General features: G+C 44.2%; 1 protein-coding gene across 6 annotated transcripts in view; it reads right to left on the reverse strand.

Moving 5' to 3' along the window:
* Window positions 1-490: 490 nt before the first annotated feature.
* Window positions 491-21,069, reverse strand: part of Wdr62 (WD repeat domain 62) — a 71,524-nt gene continuing 50,945 nt past the window's right edge. For 4 of the 6 annotated variants that reach the window (XM_022838139.2, XM_022838137.2, XM_022838142.2 and 1 more), the window contains 7 exons: window positions 11,998-12,222; window positions 6,541-6,630; window positions 6,201-6,393; window positions 5,764-5,877; window positions 4,585-4,713; window positions 2,865-3,280; window positions 491-2,650 (listed from right to left, as the gene is read on the reverse strand). In XM_022838139.2, the coding sequence (XP_022693874.1) occupies window positions 2,472-2,650; window positions 2,865-3,280; window positions 4,585-4,713; window positions 5,764-5,877; window positions 6,201-6,393; window positions 6,541-6,630; window positions 11,998-12,222 (1,346 nt within the window). In that variant the 3' untranslated portion in view covers window positions 491-2,471. The remainder of the gene's footprint in view (window positions 2,651-2,864; window positions 3,281-4,584; window positions 4,714-5,763; window positions 5,878-6,200; window positions 6,394-6,540; window positions 6,631-11,997; window positions 12,223-21,069) is intronic. The other 2 variants (XM_022838138.2, XM_022838143.2) reach the window with 2 other exon arrangements.

Here is a 21,069-nt window from a genome sequence, read left to right on the forward strand (position 1 = left end):
TTCTTGTGTTTGATACTCGGTCAGATTATCATACGGCACTTATTCATCGTGCACGTGCCTTGAGCCTGGATACAAACTTTGAAATATATGGAAGTTCACCATAGCTCTTCACTTGCTGTTACTCAACGTTGCAAGTTTAAAATGTCTTTTTTCGAAGTTCCACAAAGACTATGCGGCACGCTCCCCTACAGGCTAAAACGGAACTCCGTTGGGATTGTCCGAAGCATACTGCAAGCTGGCAGCGCCAGAAATCTTGAGTGGCGCTATCCGAATGAATATTTTGAAGTTCCAAGAAATCTGACCGGATCGAACCGAATGATGAGATGTATGCATGCTTGTCATACTGAGCGACATGACGAGCGATTACCATTTTCCCTACCTGTTATCGATCAATTAATCTTAGTTGTTAATCGTCTGCTAGACGAACGGACACCAGATTTTGGTGCCAAAATCATTTCATCAATCAGTGAAGCAACAATAAGAACACACGTTATTTTCACATACGAATGTATATGTGTTTTTCTTTAATCATTCTAAAGCATTTATTTCACATTTTATGATCCTGTGAAGAATACATATGTAACGTATCTAGATACCTTTCTTGATACAAAAAGAAGTGCAAATTCTTCCCTGTACGACGATATTGTTAACGACAGTATAGTTACAATAACAACAATAATTATAGCTAGATAATTATTATTATTATTATTATAACAGTAATTTTATCAATTAACTAATTACCAAGCGCCGAGAGGTGACGAGCTGCCATCCGTCGTTGATAGACGTCATACAGACTTATCAGTTATTAATCATTAGTCGGATTGTTTCCTCGTCAGTTTCTTCTCATCGAACTATCGTAATGTGTGTACGGTTAGTTTTTTTTGTTTTTTACAAAACACGACTGCGCGTTCTTCTCACAGGAACAGTGCACCTAACACATCGCTTACAATTAAATTACCTCCATAAAACCCCTGTACAAAGTGCTGTGTTGTGCTTCTTGCGACTTGGACTTTTTTCCCGAATATGCACCGTCTTGTTTTGGCAGTCATATATATTTGAATACTTTTTTGCATTACAAGCAGCATCAGGATACAGCGGGTATGAAAGGTTCGAGTGGAATGAGGTATTACTATGTGAAGATAGTTGATGGTAAAATCTAGCGACTCCCGCGAGCGATTGATTTGTTGATGGACAGTTAGTTCGGCTGACAGCGGCCATCAATCGATACGAGCTAACATGCTTGCATACGTAGGCCTACAAAACAGACTTCTGTGCGTGATATGTCTTTCTAACTAACGTTCCGTTAATATTTACCATCGAATGCTGAAGAAAAACACGAAAAAAATTGCACCTTTTCGCGCTACCAGTGGGGCATTGTAACACAACAGTAACCCAAATAGCTTCGGACGAGACCAACTTTCCAGCTGCATCAGTCCATTGTGTAACCTCTACTTTACGTATATGTTTATTAATATAGCTGGTAATCATGTTATTTTCGTTCGGTATCGTTACGATCGTCGTCATTTCGTAGTTAATAATGATGCTCTTTTCTTGTTGGTTCACTAAACAGGTGATGTCAGACAGGGTGGCGGCTATGGCACGTCCCATTGTCCGCTATGTACAAGAGCTAGAAGTCATTATATATATAGCATAGTGTCTGTCTTCGCGTTCGTTCGTTCATTCGTCATCTGTTTTGCGCCAGAAGCTACTGGACCATTTGTTGTCATAACCCAACCTATGCTGTACGCAGCCCATGACAAATAAAGCTGTGCCTACAAATGGCCAATTACCATGTCCGATTCTCCTTACCTACATGGTAAGCTACTGTCTTCGTAAACGTACAGGCTTTGCGGCATAGTCAACGATTTTTAGAGAAAATGGTTTGCAATAGATGAGTCTATTTGACCTCTCGTCTTTAACAAGAGTTTCAACCGGAACTACGAGTTTACCTCAATCTGTACCTTGGTATGACCATACAGAAAGACGTCATTGGCTTTTTTGCTCCTGTATGCCATTTACTGCTTCTGTGGCCATAGGAAGTCGTTCGCGTCTGCGGAAACGCTACGCTAGAACTTCTTCGAACGTATCAATCGGTTAGTTAGCAGTTGCACGTCTTTCAGTTTGTTTTGAAAGTCGCGTAAAAATTCCAGCGGAATATCTATAAAAGTATGTGTAAAAAGATGTAAAGAAGTACTTTGTCTTTGATCATTATCGACGTCGGGTGTTTGGCTTTCGGAGGGGGGAAGGGAAGCAGGGCGGGTCTTGCCCAGATGGTCTAAATCGACCCAGAGGCATGCGCCAAAGATGAAGCGGTTATTTCTTGCGGATGGTACATTTTGTCGAAATCTGTCCACATAGATGATACAGCTTAACGATATTAAAATTGATACTCATCAATAGTGTATTCCTTGAAACGATATCACCACTCTATTACCATAGAGTAGATTCTCGATGATGCATGCCATCCTGAGTTATTTGGCGCCAGGATCGGGTTTAGCCTGGCTAATTTTCTCCTCCACCATTTTCAGAATGTGTTGCGTGTACTGCTGAAGGACACTGTTGATCGAATGATTGCCGGCTGAGGGGTCGGCGCCTGCGTTGGCTCCCGAGGCCGCAGCACCTCCAAGTAACATAGACAATGCTGAAGCATCTGTAACAATGTAAAACAGACATTTTCTTATATGAGTTTTTTTTGTGGCCATTAGTAGTTTTAAGGTTCTTAAGTGTACAATGTTATTACCCGACTACTAAATTTTGACGCCAAGTCTGTGTCATTGCTTATAAAAAAACAATGCCGTTCGGGGATACATCTGCTGCTTAGATGAGTTTCTCAAATTAAGCAGTGCACTGTGTATTGTACTCACCCAGAGTAACGTTCGGGGTCTGCTGCTGTGGCAGTGGTGGCTGTGAATGCTGAGCCGTGGAATGCGCGTGATTCTGATGGCCTATCATGGCCTGTTGCTGCGCCAGCATGGCGTGCGTCATTGGATTCATTGGCGGTGGAGGTGCCGCTAGGCTCAGGTGCTGCTGGGCCTGCAGAACAGAACTGGCGAGAGTCTGCGTCATTGTCGATTTCGCTGACAGCGGCAGCTCCATATTAAGTGTGACCCTATGGAACAGTTGAATCGCCTGTCTGGTGACGCGCTTCAAATCTTCGGCGACGCGGTCACAAAGTTCCTGTGACAGCGGCTGGTGGCCGACTGCCACCTGCGATAAGGCCTGAGGCATGGGTTCGACGAGTGCGCGCGGACCCTCGCCATGGTTTGCGTTGCTGCTATATCTAAGAGACATGTAAATGCCAAACAAAAAATGGGTAGTCGCGACAAAAGCCTCACGGATAGACCAGCAACGATAATGACCTAGTAATGAAATTATATAGCCATGGAATAGAACAGCGCGTAAAAGCGACCATCGTTTGTATGTTCCTATGACAGCTTTTTTATCGATACCAATCGAGTGAATGATCACTAATCTGATTTTGTATACGTACAGTTTGTGCCCTCTGCTAATTTAAGCCTAAAATTAATGTTTCAGCGGCGGTTATCCGAATATATAGATTAGTGTTGCCATTAATAGACTGTTGTTCCTTTTGGTTTTTTGGCTTTCGTATACGACGTCCTTGGCGAGCCTGAGCATTAATTAGATTAATGGGCAGTTCACCACGAAGTGACCCCTGGTATGCCCACGACCGTTGAATGAGCGATTGTAAATGACCTTACTTCACAACTAAGCTACGACGTTGTGTAACCTCGCGTCACACGGTGGTCACGACCGTCACAAGTACGTACACGTCCATGTACAACAATATTAAACTCTTGTAACGATGAAACAACGTAAATAATGTTGTACTAAACAAACGGATCGTTCAAATGGAACGAAGTAATTGACTGAAAGCGAAAATAATCAGCTACAGCTGTAGCAATCGGCAAGACAAAACGCATCGTCAAAAAGCAATTGTTATATTACATGGAGTAAATGATGTCGCCATATAGTGATGCGAAAACAACAATAAGGTTGATGATTCAGCCAGTCTTTTAGCTTGATTCGGTTGACATTAGCGTCTCCGTTTGTCTGGCGCCTCCCACACATTGACGCAACCGTCATGGTGATGGTGGCGTATCTCGAAATTTCTAACTCGCCCCACAGGTTCATAGAAAAGAATACTGGATAGCTACTGATGCCCGTCATGCGTACAACGCTTGTGCCCATCGTACGCTGAATTATGCACACGCTAATTGCAGATCCTGAACTGGAAATGATTGTTTTTTTTTCTTGCTAACAAGCGGTTGTTTGCAGGACACGAACCACGACGCCTCTGCGAACGGCACTTAAAAGTTCAGCCCGTTGCGTGTTCTGTAACTATTCGGATGTAAATGTAGCATTTACTTCGGTGTCAATGGATATACAATAGACAACCATACATGTTGACGCTTCGCAACTTCTTTGAATACACGGAACACAATGGAAATAGCTAATCGCCTACTTAGGTGACTGCAAATCATTGCCCAATGCCATATAAAGTCGCTATCCTTCCGCGTATGCTCTATGTGTATATGAGCCCACATTTATTTAGCTAAGACATACCTTCGTGGAAGCGTGAATTGCCCTCGCTGCGATTGCTGTTGATGCTGTTGTGGATTCAGCTGCTGGCCGCTATGTGGTGTCACGAGCCCCACCTGGCTCTGCCGGCTGAAACTTCGGCTCAAAGAGTGCCTAGACCAAGGAACAATTGCGCATAAACACTTGTTGAATGTCTGCAATAGATGTCTACTAATGCACTGACGTAATTATAGATATATTGCGTCAATAGTGTACAAAGGTCAATGATCCCTAGTTTTAGAATGCTGGTAGACAAAAAAAGATATGACGATATCATTATATATCCCCAGGAATTACCTGTGGACAGTTGAATACATACGCATTAAAACATGAAAGAAAAACAAATCATTGATTGAATATTTCTTCCTCGCGTCCATAGTCTATGTGGATTGTTAGACATCAAGGAGTGGCAAATGGAACCTATCGGTCCTATTTTCTAGGAGATATTTATCTGGTAACTGGTACATTTGCATCACAACCCACGTCTTCGCCCGTTCAACGCGAGACCGTTCGTCGTTATCTAGTCCTGTTACGTTTGCGCAACGCCAGAGAGTCGCGATGTCATACTTTCGCCTATTTATTGTATGCTGCACCCAGTAGAATAAATTGTTTCCCGGAGTTACAATACAATCGCAATGTTAATTAATTAACAAATAGACGTGCTCAAGTAACCTTTTCTTTATCCCAATTTTACTAGCATTATGGTAGGCCAACTGCTATGTTTTATTCACAGATAATATAGATTCAAGTGACCGTAGAGCGAGGGCCGGTCTGATGCCCTTTTTTTTGTAGCTACATACATGTTTTGCTTGTTTCGGCATTGGCAGATGGCCATAATTGATTATGAACGAAAAAATAAAGAAAAATTACTTAGATAAGCTAAAGACAGACTATATATCTAACGAAACATTCATTTGCTATAAATAGATTCAGAGTTATGCACCTACTCGCTTGCAGAGCCTTCATGGATCGCCTACGTACTATATATAACTAAAAATATACCTAAAAAATATAATTAAAAAAATTGATATTTTTTGTGGCGGGTGCTCTTAAGAGAAGCTTTATCGAAAATTAGGCGTCTATCGATAGATCATTTCTATGGTATATCAGAATTGTATTTTCTTTTATATGTATAATAACAGGACAACACTCTAAAACGCTTACCTATGCGTGACGGCGTCACTCAGCGTGGTGCTTTCTGAGTCAGAATCGCTGTCAGATTCAGGTGACACAAGGTGCTTGTTTATTAACGAGTTTCGGTTTAGTGCTGATGAGGACCTAAAAAACCGGCAAAAAGTAGAAAAAAAGGCCACTTATAAAAACAAAGGTAGAGAACTTCTGATATGACCTATAGACTGAGTGCTGCGCCTATGAAACTAGTATATACTGTCATGGATTATATCGCATAGCCTTTAGCAGAAAACAATACTATGTTACACAAACGTCTGTTACACTACCAATAGGAGCTCGAGTACAATGACATCGATCTCGTGAAAACGTTAAACCGAACATTCTACGTAGAACGAAAATGGAAAGTATTCATGATTTGTTGTCGTCGGATTGCAACCAGCCATTGTATAACATCGACCTTGTATGTCTACCTGACTTTGGTGAGGTTGGTGTTTCCCCTGCGTAAAGAGTGGGCCGAGGGGGCTCGATGGATGCCTCCCAAAGGTCCACCTGGCCCTAGGCCGTTGGCTCCCACCAGCTGATCGTTTTGGCCTCCGCTAACTGCTGGAGCCGCGTACATTCCCGGATTGTTAAGACTACCCATACTCGCCGACCTTGACATTGCTGCAAACAGATATAATTTTTGACATGAACCAACAAAAACAAGAAACAGTTAACTAAATTGAAATATATTTCTGGCTAGTAATGACAGTACAAGCTAGCGTTCTAAATTCTAACTAGCAGAGATTAAGCCCAGAATAGGACACTTACACCCTCCATATTTTCTCGGTGTTGTAGCGTACGAAGGGAACTGACGTTTTTGTGCCTGTGCCCAAATGCCTCCACTGGCTGACAACGACCCTGTAATCGGATAGAGACAGATACGATCACAGAAGAAAACGTTAAAATATGTAGAAAGAAACAGTTTGCTTTCCGCACTAGCTGTTCTTCATTAGCAGACGCATGCTTGAAGCAATCATGACATCTTTGCTATTCAATAGAACTAAAATTTACGCTCGCCGTCGTCGGCCACACCGACGACGATAACAGCAGAAAAATAGCTTCTACTTTCGAAGCAGTAGCGAAAGCGGTGCATTACTAGATAAATAGGTAACATAGCAGACCTACAGTGAACTCACTTATAAGCGCAAAAAACTTTGATCGGCTGACTGGCAGGCAGGCAGGCAGGCAGGCTAAATCTTAGCAAAATATGCTGAGAGCGTCCAAGCAAATGAAACGCTGGAAGCTATCATCGTCAAAACCACTACTTATACATAAAAATTATCATTATAACATATACGCTACGAAGCAATCCCACAGTTGGCCAATAACACCGCATCGACTTACGCCGTCGTGACAAATGTCCGTTTAAACTCTTTGGAAACAGTCACAAATTTAAGTGAGTTCACGGTGGCTAAAGGTATCTAAGCAATAAAGGCTAGCCGCATCGGCGCCTGGCGCTTGACAGCCGGCGCCGACAACGTCTCTGCATCAATGTCAGTTTTCGATCGTATGCCATCATGTCATACTCGCACTTCAATACTATGAGAAATAAATGATTGACACAAAGAACAGCAGCCAGCAGTGGTGGTCTAAAGATGACGATGACGTTTTTGGCTTGGAACAAGCTTTCTTCAATTCAACTATGCAACTATTGCATGTTTAGTCACACGGAGACGGCGATAGTGCAAATGTATCCGGATAGCCAGCGTTAAGACTGCAATGCCGTAGACGACCTGGATATGAAGAGCAATTAGACTGCAGAAATTCTGCCTGGATCGGGTATTTAGTTCTTCGCGGGTAGTTTCTGTTCATCGCGGACCTTGCTAAAGATATCTGTAGGGTTGCAGGAGCGAGCCGCAAGTTGACAGCTAACTACTGAGACTATCCGAATGTAGTACAGATGTAGAATCAATTGGTCTGATTACAGGTTAAATAAACAGTTCTATTCGTTTTACAGGTTTGCGTAAGAGGTTTTTCCGCTGGAGGAACGGCATTTCAAACAGAATACATGGTTGGACGTGATGCGATTCCTGTACAAGGTAAGTTGAGGCCAAAGTAAGTGGAATTAATAGATGTTAACGAAACAGCAGATAGTTTCTGCAGTGACTTGGACGAACCCCTAGTTACATTTGGATCGGTCGATCAAAAAGATTCTAAGTCTACGGTCTATAGTGCGCTGTTTGGACAACAGTGCACCGCATCGGTATTTACGTGTACAATACAAAGTGGGTTGATTGCGAAAGTTGCCCCCAAAATCGAGTTACTTCTAACTTCAGCTACTGAAGTGCAGACGGGTGAAATGAGAAATGGCATTTTTTGACATTTATTATTCAACATGACGACGTGAGTATGATTGACAATCGCAGCGACTCAGTCTTCATCGTTTTGTATTTCATTTTAAAACGGCAATACTATCCGTATTCAAAGGCTATGCAAGAGCTGAAGGGCACTGTCATTTTGACCAGCACTACAATCAAAGTGTGACGAATGAAATCATAATGGACACACACGCGTACATGATCAGCTCTGCATAAACACGATGTATTACAAAACAATCACACGTACACACCAGAAAAGAGTTTACATACATATGCACTCGGCAAAAACTTCCCCCATCACCGTCACTATTGTATCTTTAACCGTTCTAGATTCGTCGAAATCACTCAGCTTCGTCGGTAATAACAAGATCGTCAAGCCTGATTTGTTATGAGCACTTAACGTTTTCGCTAACAAGTCATCGTCGCTTGTTTGGCATGTTTTGATCGGAGCGGATCAGCAATCCATTAGCAGGGTACCACTATGATCTAGCATACTTTCAAGAACTAACCATGACAGCCATGTGGATGGACCCTGCACTGCATTGAACATCGGACTGACATTCGTGTGACAACTGACAAACTATTCAGCCGTCAATTCAAGCACTTGAGCGGTATTTTGCGCCCGACGTATCCTAGCGTGTCGCGTCGACCAGATTTCCATTACCGCCGTCGCTTTCTTTAGCACCATTGGACAGTAGCACTACGACTGCTAGTTCGTTACAACAACTAGGTTCAGCACACAATTGAACCGTTCATCGTTTTGCCGCCATAGCCGTTGTGGCGCTGGCTCATTGTCTGATTTGTCTGTATTGACCTCAGACGTTCGTTTTAGCGGTCACAGCAGCAATGGCGGGCGTCGACGGCGCTATTATTTTGTTGTTGTTTTCACATTTATAGTACATCTAGTGGCTGTAGCTGTCGCAGCCATCCGTGGTCACAGTAGGCTAGGGTAGAAAGGAGATCTCCCTGTGCGATGCCGAGGTATATTTCGCTCGTTGTCCTGTCGTGCTTCTACGCGCGATCGCTGTCGGCTATGTGCTGTTATACTGTGGCCTATGATGAAAGGGGGCGTTCGATACTTCGTGCTTATTGCGTACCACCGCTGCGAGCAGCGGATTTGCTACTGTTGCTGTCGTTCCTACTGTTGTCTTACGCTGGCTGGCATAATCTGTCGTTACTTCCTTGAGCTCGAATCGATCTGTGAGTATCTGTATATGTCTGTACCTTAATCTGTCTGCCTTTATTTACTATCGGCGAGCAGTGCTGTGTGTGTGTGTACACTTGTTGCCAACTGTTCCTTGTTCCTAGTCCCTCGTCGTAGCTCCTTGACCTGCTGCTGTTTCTTCGACAACGTTTCGGCTTCGACTACGACCACTGATCCACCGTGACATTTATGGTCGCTTGGAAACAGCTGCAAGACGTTATTGCCGTCATTGTGCGCACACCCTCTTCTTCTATATTACATCGCACCGACGCCTATAGCCTGCTGTCCGCTGCCATTTGTTGTACTATCTTGTTGAGACTTCGTGCGTTAGATCTTGCTTCAAACACTCTCCGCCATCGCAACAGTCGTCGGTTTGTGTGTCCTTCTCAAAAACCGGTATCAGTAGAGTAGTTTATTCAGGCTTGATTCCTCGTAAGGGCTGCTGCCGTTGTTGCTGTCACCGCCGCCGCTGCCGGCACTCCTGTTGCGGCACATCCTAACATTATCAGTATTAACTACAGCATCGACGATCGGCGACATTATGCTGTCATCATTGACTCGAATGCAGCCGTATAGTTGGAAACATCACCGACAAAAAACGAATATCCGATATATGAGCAAATGCGTTTAGGTGACGCAAATACAGGCCAGTAAGCACCACAAAAGATGGGGTAGCCTCAGAATATTGAGCTCCTAGGGAAACACTGATACAGGAAGCACACCGAAAAAGTAACAGCACCGACGCTGACAGTCAGGTCACGGCCACGCTTAGCACCGAACCTGTATTCGAAAGGTGTGAACATATTCTATCGAACGAGACCTTGCCTGAAGATATGTTTGAGTTCATCTGTTTTTACACTGCTCAGGCGGCTTCTCCGAAAATGCCTTTGTAGACTACGGTTATCACCGCCGGCGCCAGTGTCGACAACGGCCAAAACGTCGCAGGTCTGCCAACGATACAATGTAGCGTCTAGCAGACGCTCCTACAGACAAAGCATGTTCCCTGTCAAGCCTGGTTCATCACAGCTGGAGTGTTGTGTTTGTTGAAGTCTCATCTCTGTGCTTCTCCACTTCCAAATCTGATCACGATCACTAACTACTAAACATAAGAGCCCGTTGGATGTTATTATGCAAGCGACGTTAGACCCTCGTTTCTATCTGCCCTGTCTATAAGTGTCATCGGTAGTGCCTTGTGTGCAGAGAATCACTTGGCGAAAGATATACGTATCGTTGAGAAAACGTCTTTAATGGATTGACCGGCGCTTGCAAACTGTAACGGAAATATCTGGCGATTTTAATAATTCAAATTCATCGGAATCGCCAGGCAGACGAACGACTCAACAGCTTCGCAGCTCGATGGCCATGTTGCTTTTAAAATAGCCGTCCACGTTCACGTAAACGTTATGCAGAATGGCTATAGGAATATGCAGAGTACAACAGGTCGAAGTACAATTCAAAACGTGTGTCTCAATAGAAATAATTTCATGTGAGCAGGCGGATTTATCAGCTGGCGTAATCTGAATGCAAAAACTGACCCCAATGGTAAAACTAGCAAAGGAAGGCAGGATCACAAAAACCCACACGATTCCAAACAGATACCGAATATTCCAGACACGATGATTCTCAGAAAAAACGAGTAGGACGTTGCCCACCTAGACGACTTGCCAGGGCCGTTCCTCTACGCCTATGTCAGTGGACGGCCCCGCCGTATACGCCGCTTACTCGTATGTCTTGCCTTGTCTGGCTACCACGCTTCCGCGAGTCAACGTTACCAGCCACAACGGACGCTCGTCATCGTTCTGCGACGCCACCTACCCATTTCAGAAACAGCTTTCGTTGTTGCTTTCAGTGAGCCGTCGAACGTTTGCTCCAGCTGGTGCAAGTGGCGGCATTTGTAATCCTTCAAGCTCTTTATCCAAAGACCAAGGAAAAAACATATACGAAAAGAACAACAAACGGTTTACGCTGCTTAAAACAAAATGATGAGTAATGTCCATGGTTCCGTTCACGAGCACCGCTAAGTGCCCTTAATAATATGACACTGATGATTGAAAAGGTGATAAAGGAACAGAAATTGTTGACAAATTTACGACTCCGAAATTCGGAATCGAGGAAACCTCGGCATTTTCTATAGGACGATTTAAATAGCACACATTTTGCTGTTATTATTATAGTAGTCAAAAAAACAGAATTTAAACACGATAGATATTTAGTTGTAGTAGATAGACGACTGAGGATTTTATAACATGCAGAACTCGATCTCTCACAGTCGATTTAATAGTTAGAAGATTGTGCAGTAACGTTTTAAAATATAACGTTTCTACCCGGCTTGTACACGCCATAGGCACAATACAATATACGCGATGCAATACTGTCGGTGCTTTGCCATTCACTCATCACTATAACAGAACAAAGGTCACGAACAAAAGACGAGTTCTGAAAGGAGATATTCCTTTCTACGACTATTAATTTCTACGGCTAGTCACACATTCGTTCAGCGCGAAAAGTCCACGAAGCGAAAAAAAGAGCAGCAGAACAGAGAATTTCTATTTTATTATATGTAGTATTTAGTAGCGCGACAATTTGGCGTTTAGCTCTCGTCGTCGTTATGTTGCCCGGCCTTAATGGGGTGCCACTAGGACTACCCCAGCCAGCTCTATTTAAATGACGCGCACAGGCCATCCTGTCTGTATTCTATCTTACCCAGGCCGCTCGTCAAGCTCGAATGCTGTTGGCCGAAACTGTTCGAAGATTGATGCTGGCTCTGCTGTTGTTGTTGTTGGGAGCTGAGCTGCATCTTGGCACTTCGCAGGCGATCACGCAATGCCCGAATGTCCGTACAACTCTCACTTGATTCCAGGCGTATCATGCTCCTGTTATTGTTACTCGATCTAAACAGAAAACAGCCTCCCGAAAATAACGAGCCGTCTTTGATATTGGTAGACGCACGCATACAGAAGATGAAGGAAAAGAGTCACTAATCACCGAAGATCCGTTAGTAGATTCTAGTGGGTTTTATTGGTACGATCTAGAAAAAAATCCCTATTCCATTAGCAGTCCTATCAATTGCCTCACTTATAGCGAAAAACTGTTCTACGATACAAGTATAAAAAAATACTTGTCAAGTTATTACCGTTGAGGTATTGACGCATCGATACGCCATTGGCACAATGTAATTTAGCAAAACAATAGACAACCGAGAAGACGATACGCAAAGATCCCGATCTTCACCAGAGTTCACGAAACTATACGATGGTACTTTGCCTAGCCACGACAGATTCAATGTCACAAATGGCACTACCAACCAAAACGTTTCGTATCAGATTGTTGACGATACCGAACATATCATGGAACGCTCGCCCATCACCAGAGTGTTACATATACTAACGTACAGTTCTGCTAAACAAGAATAGTCCACTTGCCATCATAAACTTCAGCGCATAGATCCTAGCGCGACGCGAGGGCAGCGGGTGTTGCCGCCGACAACATCAGCTAGAAGCGTCAATCCCTGCCTATCTGTAACCTGAGCACTGCTGAGCTATTTTTTTAGGGTAAACCTATAAGGTGTCTGTGTGTGTATGCGCGCTTGTGTAAGTAGCGTTGCCCTCTTTGCTGGCTGGCTGGCTGGCTGGCTGTAACTTTGTCAGTATCTCGTCGTCGGCACTCGCGTATCCAGACACCCACGACTGAGAAAGGATTCTCCTCTACTTCATCGCTGCTGCTGCTACTATTGACTGTCTTTTTTGAATGATTCATTGCCACTGTGTATAGTGACGATGGTGCGTCGTGCATCGCGGTGTAGACAATAATAACAAGCGATATTATCGGCATACAGCGTGTGTACGTCGAGCAGCAGCGGTGGCGGCCGCTAGCAAAGGACCGTAATGACATGCAAACAACAGAATAAAGCTCAGCCAGGGGCACTTGATCCGACGCCAGACTCATCCAGTTCCCTTTTAGCGAGCGCAGTATACATACCAGACAACCGCATGGATCAGCAGCGTAACATAGGCGTACAGAAACAGCACCGACTGTAAAAACGCCGGCATGGGCGACCGTCGTGCCGAACAGAAACATCGCAAAATAACCAGCACCCGCTCTTGCTATTGGTGCTACTGCACCGCGGCGTCACGACCTCGAGCATCGAGAGTCGTTGCATTATTATAAGAAATTATACGAAACGTGTTTCATGTGAGGAACAACTATAGTGAAAACGTTCTACGTAGAAGTTATCTGGAAACACTGAGACTGCGTTCTTGAGCTTTTCACACGCTTAATACTATTAACTTATCGCCGCATTGTTATCGCTATTATGATAGTAAGTGTAATAGCCACTCCTTTTGAAGGTTCCCATTATAAGCGTCAAGTGATTGGCCTAATGTGAGCATTGTCAGGTCTGCTGGAAGTATTGGCCTGCGACACTGACTACTATCCATAATGGTGCCGGCGCTGGTTTAATCGAAAGATCTAGGATTACATAGGCGCACACACAGAGTTACCCAGCATCAGGTATACGTCCAACCCAGAAATTCAGTGTTTCCATCTTTCTTTTAATAGGCGCGAGTCACCTTAAGGCCTCGAAAGTCACGATATGAACGGACACATGATCATCATTACCACCATCATCATCATCATCATCATCGTTGTAGTCATCAGAAACTAGATTCCCACCCGTATATATATAGGTTGCAGAGCGGCTGTCGATGTTGCGACTTGCGAACTGTCTATCGATTCTCTCGTTACCTCCTCCGCTCGCTGTCTACTAGTAATACCCACACTGTAGCACGTCAACGCTGTTCTACGCACGTACATGCAACTAACCGTATTCGTATCACAAGAAGTGCTGCTCGAATAAATGACGACACATAATTCGTTGACGCACGTAAACTATGGGTAGTAAGTAGTGCACGATGCATGCTTCGTGCCATGAATATGCATACAAACACCAGTGCACATCGTTGGTCCAGGCAAGGATACGTGAACATCTTTGCTGCCCTTGTACGAATGTGTGTTACAATGCGAATGTTACGCAGTGACCACAAAACCAGGCTAGTTAGTGATCGGCTAGCGGCGCAACGTTGGTATCTTCGCAGACACTATCGGCCTTCTGCGTGGGGCATCCATAGGTATAACGTAACAAAACAGAACTTCAGCACCCGGCAGCCAGTACATTACGTTGGATAAATAAATCGTTTCTAATGAATGTATACAGCCATTTGCAAAAGATATACTGTATATACTGTAATACAACAAAGATGAATTATCTCTACTTCTTCAAAGTAGAATCTGTTCTTTGACATTTATATAATTAGCGTACGTTGTATAGCTATGCATGCCCAGGGCTGACTCCATTGACATGGCTACAAGGTCAGCACCGATCGATGCATGGCAGAATCGGCCTCAGTGCTAAATCAATCCGATGTCCTTTGCTAATTTGATTCATTTGACATCGTGCCAGTTTTTCCCTTTAATTTATACTCTTGATCATTACTGTTTTATTCATTCGAGTGGAGGTCATGATGATCCATTATCTAAGCAAATATTTCACAGCTTCACACGACATACGACGGCCAAGAAGACGTGAAGATCTGCCCCACTCACTCTACGGTTTCCTATTCGAAAAGGTATCTCAACTGATGAATACATGCGCCGCATTTACGAGCGGTGCATATATTCATCAGTTTATCTAGACTTTATCAGTTTATTATCATCTTATTTAGGAGCATAAAAGGGCAGCATTGCTTTAATGAAATAACAAGCGTGTACAAGAGTACGTTGTCACAGATTCGCGGGACTTCAAGTCGATACGAAACGACGACAACCAGGGAAAAGTTAACGTTTTAGTCCCGACGTAATTGAGCGCCCTTCTCAACGTGCCATAACCCACAGCTAGGCAATGCTAAGTAGTTTTTCTCCTAGACTTTCTCACATGGTCTAGCGACTTCGCTCATCTTGCACAAATATGAAAAAAATTTCAGATGAGGTAAATTTTTCGAATACTTCAGAATACAGTAAATTAGCCTGTGTTTGCTGCATCGCTAAGGCAAGCACTGCAACACGTAGATACGCGTTTCGTTTGATTAATGTATACGCGAAATTAGGATTACGACTTTCGGTAAGAAGTATCATCTACTTGATTCTGGTGACAACTACTTTTGGCCTAATCTCCTGCGAGCCGTGTAGGGCGTAAAGCCCTGTTCGCAATACAAGAAATTAGTTCAACGAAGGTGTTTATATGTCGATACGACCCCCATCCATTGCCCTAAGTAAATGGATCGGCTTATTCGTGCGTCTCCGTGCCACCCAACGATAAATTGAGTTTTTATGTAATTTCCATTGAAACATATAACGTTTCACTCAGAGTTTACTTAGCCTAAACGGATACTTCAATGGCTTACCGTAAGCCTTCCTAACGAATGACAACAACGAGTTTTGCCATCCTATACGACACTCGCGCCTCGTTATTAGGAGAATACAGTAAAAGTTACTTTTTAACCGACGGGATATAATTTATATAGAAACTGACAACGACTCAGGAGTGACTAGGAATGTTCCACATCGTGGGGAAGAAAGCGTTCGAGAATACAACTACGCGACGATTTGTAGTAATTGGTAAAAATAAGACGCAACCATTTTGACCCTGTTTGAGCAGAGAAAACTATTAGATAATGAACGATGGTCAATATTACCAAAGTCACGTAGCGATTACATATTGCGATACAAGATTGCGGCCGACGAGACAACTTCAAAAAAGAAAAACACCGGAATGCGTGAGAACCGCATCTGTCACAATAGTATACCTCATTTTTTATGATGAGCGACACCAATAGGGAGTACTCAAGGGTATAATAGACATAGGACGTTGCAGGTTGTAATAAAATGAGATAATCTATCGGTGGGGCATTTATTGACGTCTGTCAATGTCCAAAGAGAGGTACTTAATCAACAAACGGCGAGATTCATTCAGCCGACTGTAGACTCGTCACGGCACAGAAGCAACATGTAGTAAAATACCTTACGATCGTTTTAGAAGCTTCATAGTATTGGCATACAACTTCAAATCGGCGTATCTTCTATATATTGGTATATCTATAAAACAACAATGAAGTTTTTTGCGTGTATCTTTAGACCGATAATCAATCCTCACTGATTCGCGACGCTTGCTACATAACGAATGCTACAAACGAAGTTGTTGCCTATCTAAAATGTAGGAAGTAAATATTATCCACTAAAATATTTAACACTATTTATCATAAGACACAAAACATATGACGTACCAATATTTTACTGTTCAGCTTCGAACCTGAACACATATCTGGCTATGCTGGCCGGTTAAACATGGTAGAAACGGTATCACAGGAATATGGTAACTGCACTCCCCGATCTTCCGCAGTTCTCATGCGTACCCATGAGATTACCTAAACTACCGTGTCTTCACCGTAAAACTCGCGACTGAAACGTTGTATCAATCTAAGCTTCCATCGGCAGTTTCAGTCACACATAGCGAACCACGTAAGGTTCTTGCACCTCTTGAGGCGAACAAGCAGACTACCTTTGATTGTTGCTATCTGACAGTGGGAATAAATATAAAATTGCGTATAGCACAGCTTTGCAGTCTCAGTCCGTGCGCGGCGTCGCACTCATACGGAAACGAAATCAGTGAGCCAATTTTTTACAATCGGGAATTTTCAGCGAATACGATAATTTACTAATGGGTTAAATGCACGCAAATAAACAGTGGTTGAACTCAAAAATGATCAACTTCAAGAGTAGGCTTTTTTCGTTCTGAACAGAAGCGCAAGGACATATACATAGACAGTTGTCTATTACACCGTATAGTCTGTCTTTCATTTTGCTATGTTGCGTACCATTGCATCTGCCTATCTAGGTATTGTACCTTTCGACACTCATCCAAAAGCATCGCAATTACCAGCTTCATTGACGATGTATAACGGTATATCCAAGCTTTTATGCAGCTGCTATACATGCCGTTAAGGAAACTTAGGCAAGTTTTCTCCGATTTACTCTGCCTGTAATTTTCTTATGATTGATATACACTGTAAATTCCATACCCATTGCAAATTCACACCATCTCAAAGCTGTCCTGTACCACGTTCCTGGCAAGCTCTTTCAAACGGTGTTCACGATCGCGACTCTTTACCCAAGTGGACGCAAGTGTTATTAAGAAGATTTGCACACCTTAGGCTAACTACGCTCGTAGCCTTCACTGCACCTCTCATGAGAGACAATCTTTTTTTCTGAAGTACAAGCAAAGAGAACTATGTCCGTGCGCAGACTGAAGCGACGTTCGAAACTCTTTGCTGTTGCGCACGCAAAACTGCTGATTTAGCCTCGGGGTTAAGCCAATACATACAACAAACTTAGTGAATGAAGCCGACGAATGGAAAGGATACATCCATGCGATCGGCGGATGAGGAAGAGGCCAGTTCTTCTGTGAATCTTCAAACGTCGGAATCAGCACTTCGGCAACTTTAGCGGTACGCCAGTTCCTGCGGCTACGACCACCACTATTGCTATGACCGCTGCGGTGGTGGTAGCAGTGGCGGCGACGTCTTCTGCTGCTGTCGCATCAACGTCACTTCAAAACTGTTCATTCTGCCGCCGACTTTTCAACGGGCCTCAATATGATTGTTCGTCGCCATTGGCCGTTGCTGTTCGCTTGACTTTGTGCACAGGCCTCGGCGCTCGACAGCAGAAGCAGACGCGCATAACAGTCCTACTGAGGCTCTTCTCAACATGGCGCGGCGCGTCGCTTTGGTGGCGCTTTTCGAGCAACGGTCATGATAATGGCGGTGCAAGTGACGAGTGAGCCACTGTCTAAGGGCCGCCCCCGTTATCACTGACGGCCTGCGGCCACTTCGACCATCAAGCGGCCAATCAACTAGCAAACTACCACGCGTCTTTAATACCGCAGCGTCCAACGCTTTGGCTGCTGCTCTGCCATAACACAGTGCAAATGTAAGCACATGGAGCATACACACCTACACACAGAACTACCTAATCGAACTAGCATCCGTCGACAGGCGGCCTTATAAGGGAGCTTTATAAGGGAGCATTTGCTTGCTCCGCAGGTAAGGAACAGAAAAGACCAATGGTGCAGGTTAATGTGCAAAACTGGAAGTCGCACATGTGCGCAGAGATATAGTGGCCGTCACAACACGATGACTGTGTTAATTTTTTACTGCTGATCGTGACAGGGTCGCCTACACGAGCTCGTACTGGCGGCGGGATATGCATCGTGACGAGGACGTCTACTACCGGTAATAAGTTACCGACAAGCTGAAATAACTGGTGGCGCCGAAACGCGGCTGATATAAAGCGGCATCCGACGGGAAAGATGGCGATAACCAACCCGAACGCGAGAATAAGGTGCCAATCAAAAAAGTGAAACAGAATAGGTAAACGTCCACATTAAATCAGGTCGCGATAACCTCCGACTACCCGGCGAACCACACAACCCAGATCAAACATTTTATCATTGTCATTTTTGTCATAACATTTTATTTTACGGATTTGCCGATCATAACTATACCAGCAAATAAGTAGGACGAAATCCTACTGAATCCTAGAGCTCGCAAGGCTAACTAGCGAGAGACAATCAAATGTTAACGGCAGCAGTGACGCTAATCAAATTGCCGGTAAATTCGCCATATCTTCGACAGACGCATGTCCGTCTGTCTCACCCACGTTCTTCGCTCCTGGACCCAACTAAAAACGGCTCGATCACACAACTAAGTCGACAGCATTTTGATAAGAAAGACATCTAAAATAGTCTCAGTTGATGACGCGAACGCTTCCGAGGAGACAGCCTCTGCGTGTGATATCGCCGTGCCGGAAGGCGTGGGAGTCGAGGCAATCAATCGGTAGCCCGAGTTGCGCCGACCTCGATTCGACGAACAGCCGACTTGCTGTTCACTCTATTGGCGTCACCCGCCACGCCACGAAAACGCTCGTGTTTTCATGAAAGCACGAATACGCACAAACAGCAAGTTGCGAGCAAGGTCAATAATTGCACTGAAGGAATTGTACGGCTGCCGCAGCAGCAGGCTCTTACGGTGAGCATCGGTACATGTGTGCCTGTCTGCGCGTGTCTTCAATCCAGGCAAGGCAACTACTTCAACAACGCTGCTCGCCTCTCTCGTCCAGGTTGGCCATTTCTCCTGTTAGCGTTCACTCTATTCGAGAGAGTCAACCACGATCAATAAAGGAGAGTTAGATAAGAAATATCACAGTATTCCGGGGCGTCTTTCTGAGATGTGTTCACCCCACGAGACATTAGCTCCGGGGCATCGCTGACATTCTCGATGGCACCGAGGCGGCTTTGGTGATTGTCGATGTTTAGTGTCTACTGACACCAATCCTCAGGTGACTATTATTGCCACTACTAGAACCGCTGTTTTACATATAAGCAAATAACAAGTTCAACGTCATTGGGAGCAGTGAAGACTTCAGCAATGCCAAACAGCAAAGGGGAACAACGCGATTCAAATCGAACAGATCTCGTGTCCGTGGCATCGTCTAGAGGCACACGCAAACACACAGACAGAGGTAAAGCACAGAGTAAAACATGGCGATGTCATCGCGAGGGAGGAAACATGCGGCGACGGGGTCGCCATTTCTCTGAATGAAGGTGAGACTACGACCCTGCATCAATCGTCGTCTGATCAGCATCAATATCAGCTGAATAGTTTGATGCCAACTATAAAGACGATGAAACTTCTGGTGTGAAACAGCGGATCGCTTGTCCTGATGCAACGAGCAGCCTAATCTGAATCTCTTCCGTTAAACCGGTGGCGCTTTTCGTGCCGTCAGCGACCCGGTCGTATGACGCTGCAAGTTCAACCATACGCCCAGATGGCTGCGGTTTATTGACGAGACATTGCAATATCAATACGAGCTATTTCAGCTGAATAAAAAAATAATAATATTTTGAGCTGTTTTACGCATTACATTGGCGACAATAGTTTTTGATTATTGGCCGGACAGATTGCTGACAAGCCATCAATTGTGCTTATCTGGCGAAAGTTCTTAAAGGGAAAGAATATCGATCTGCACGATCAGAAGCACACATCCTCCATATACGGGTGCCTTAAATCTAAGCACTTCAGCAGACGGCGGCAATAGTTTACCACTGACCGGAATGCCAATTCGCAGAAACAGAACAAAAGCACAACAACAGAAAGGCCTGTCTGGACACAGAACGTGATCTGTGCGTAGGCTATCGAACGGCTACCGATAGCAACGGCGACGTACGATCTACAGAAATTATGATTGCGTCATTGTGTTTGCGATATCGACAGGAAGAAACAAGCATCTCTCCCATCGATGCAATGGGCCGTGCTACATAGTGTCAGCCCATCCGTCGTAGGATATACTGAACGATAACTGGTGGTAGAATGAACGTATCCAGCTGGTTAATATACGCACACATCTCTGAATATGCCGAAAGCGTATCGTAAAGCACGCTTCTTATGCCCTATCGTAACGGTAGGGCTGTTAGCCAGTGGATAGATAAACTGTACAAGACCAGCCAGAAAAATGTCCAGTGCAAATATCCGAGATGGCGCAGTATTAATGTCATATATTACCATAATTTTCCGCACCGGAACCGATATAACCATACCGTGCATTGTCAAATACGAGTAATCGCAGAGGGCGGCTCACTTATACCTATCAGATGATTGCACCGTAATAGACTTGTCACGAGCGACATTGGCAGATTTGAGTGTTTGTTTTTGTACAATTTGTCAGTTT

Source organism: Varroa jacobsoni, unplaced genomic scaffold, assembly GCF_002532875.2.
Source record: "Varroa jacobsoni isolate VJ856 unplaced genomic scaffold, vjacob_1.0 scaffold_748, whole genome shotgun sequence".
Lineage (NCBI taxonomy): Eukaryota > Metazoa > Arthropoda > Arachnida > Mesostigmata > Varroidae > Varroa > Varroa jacobsoni.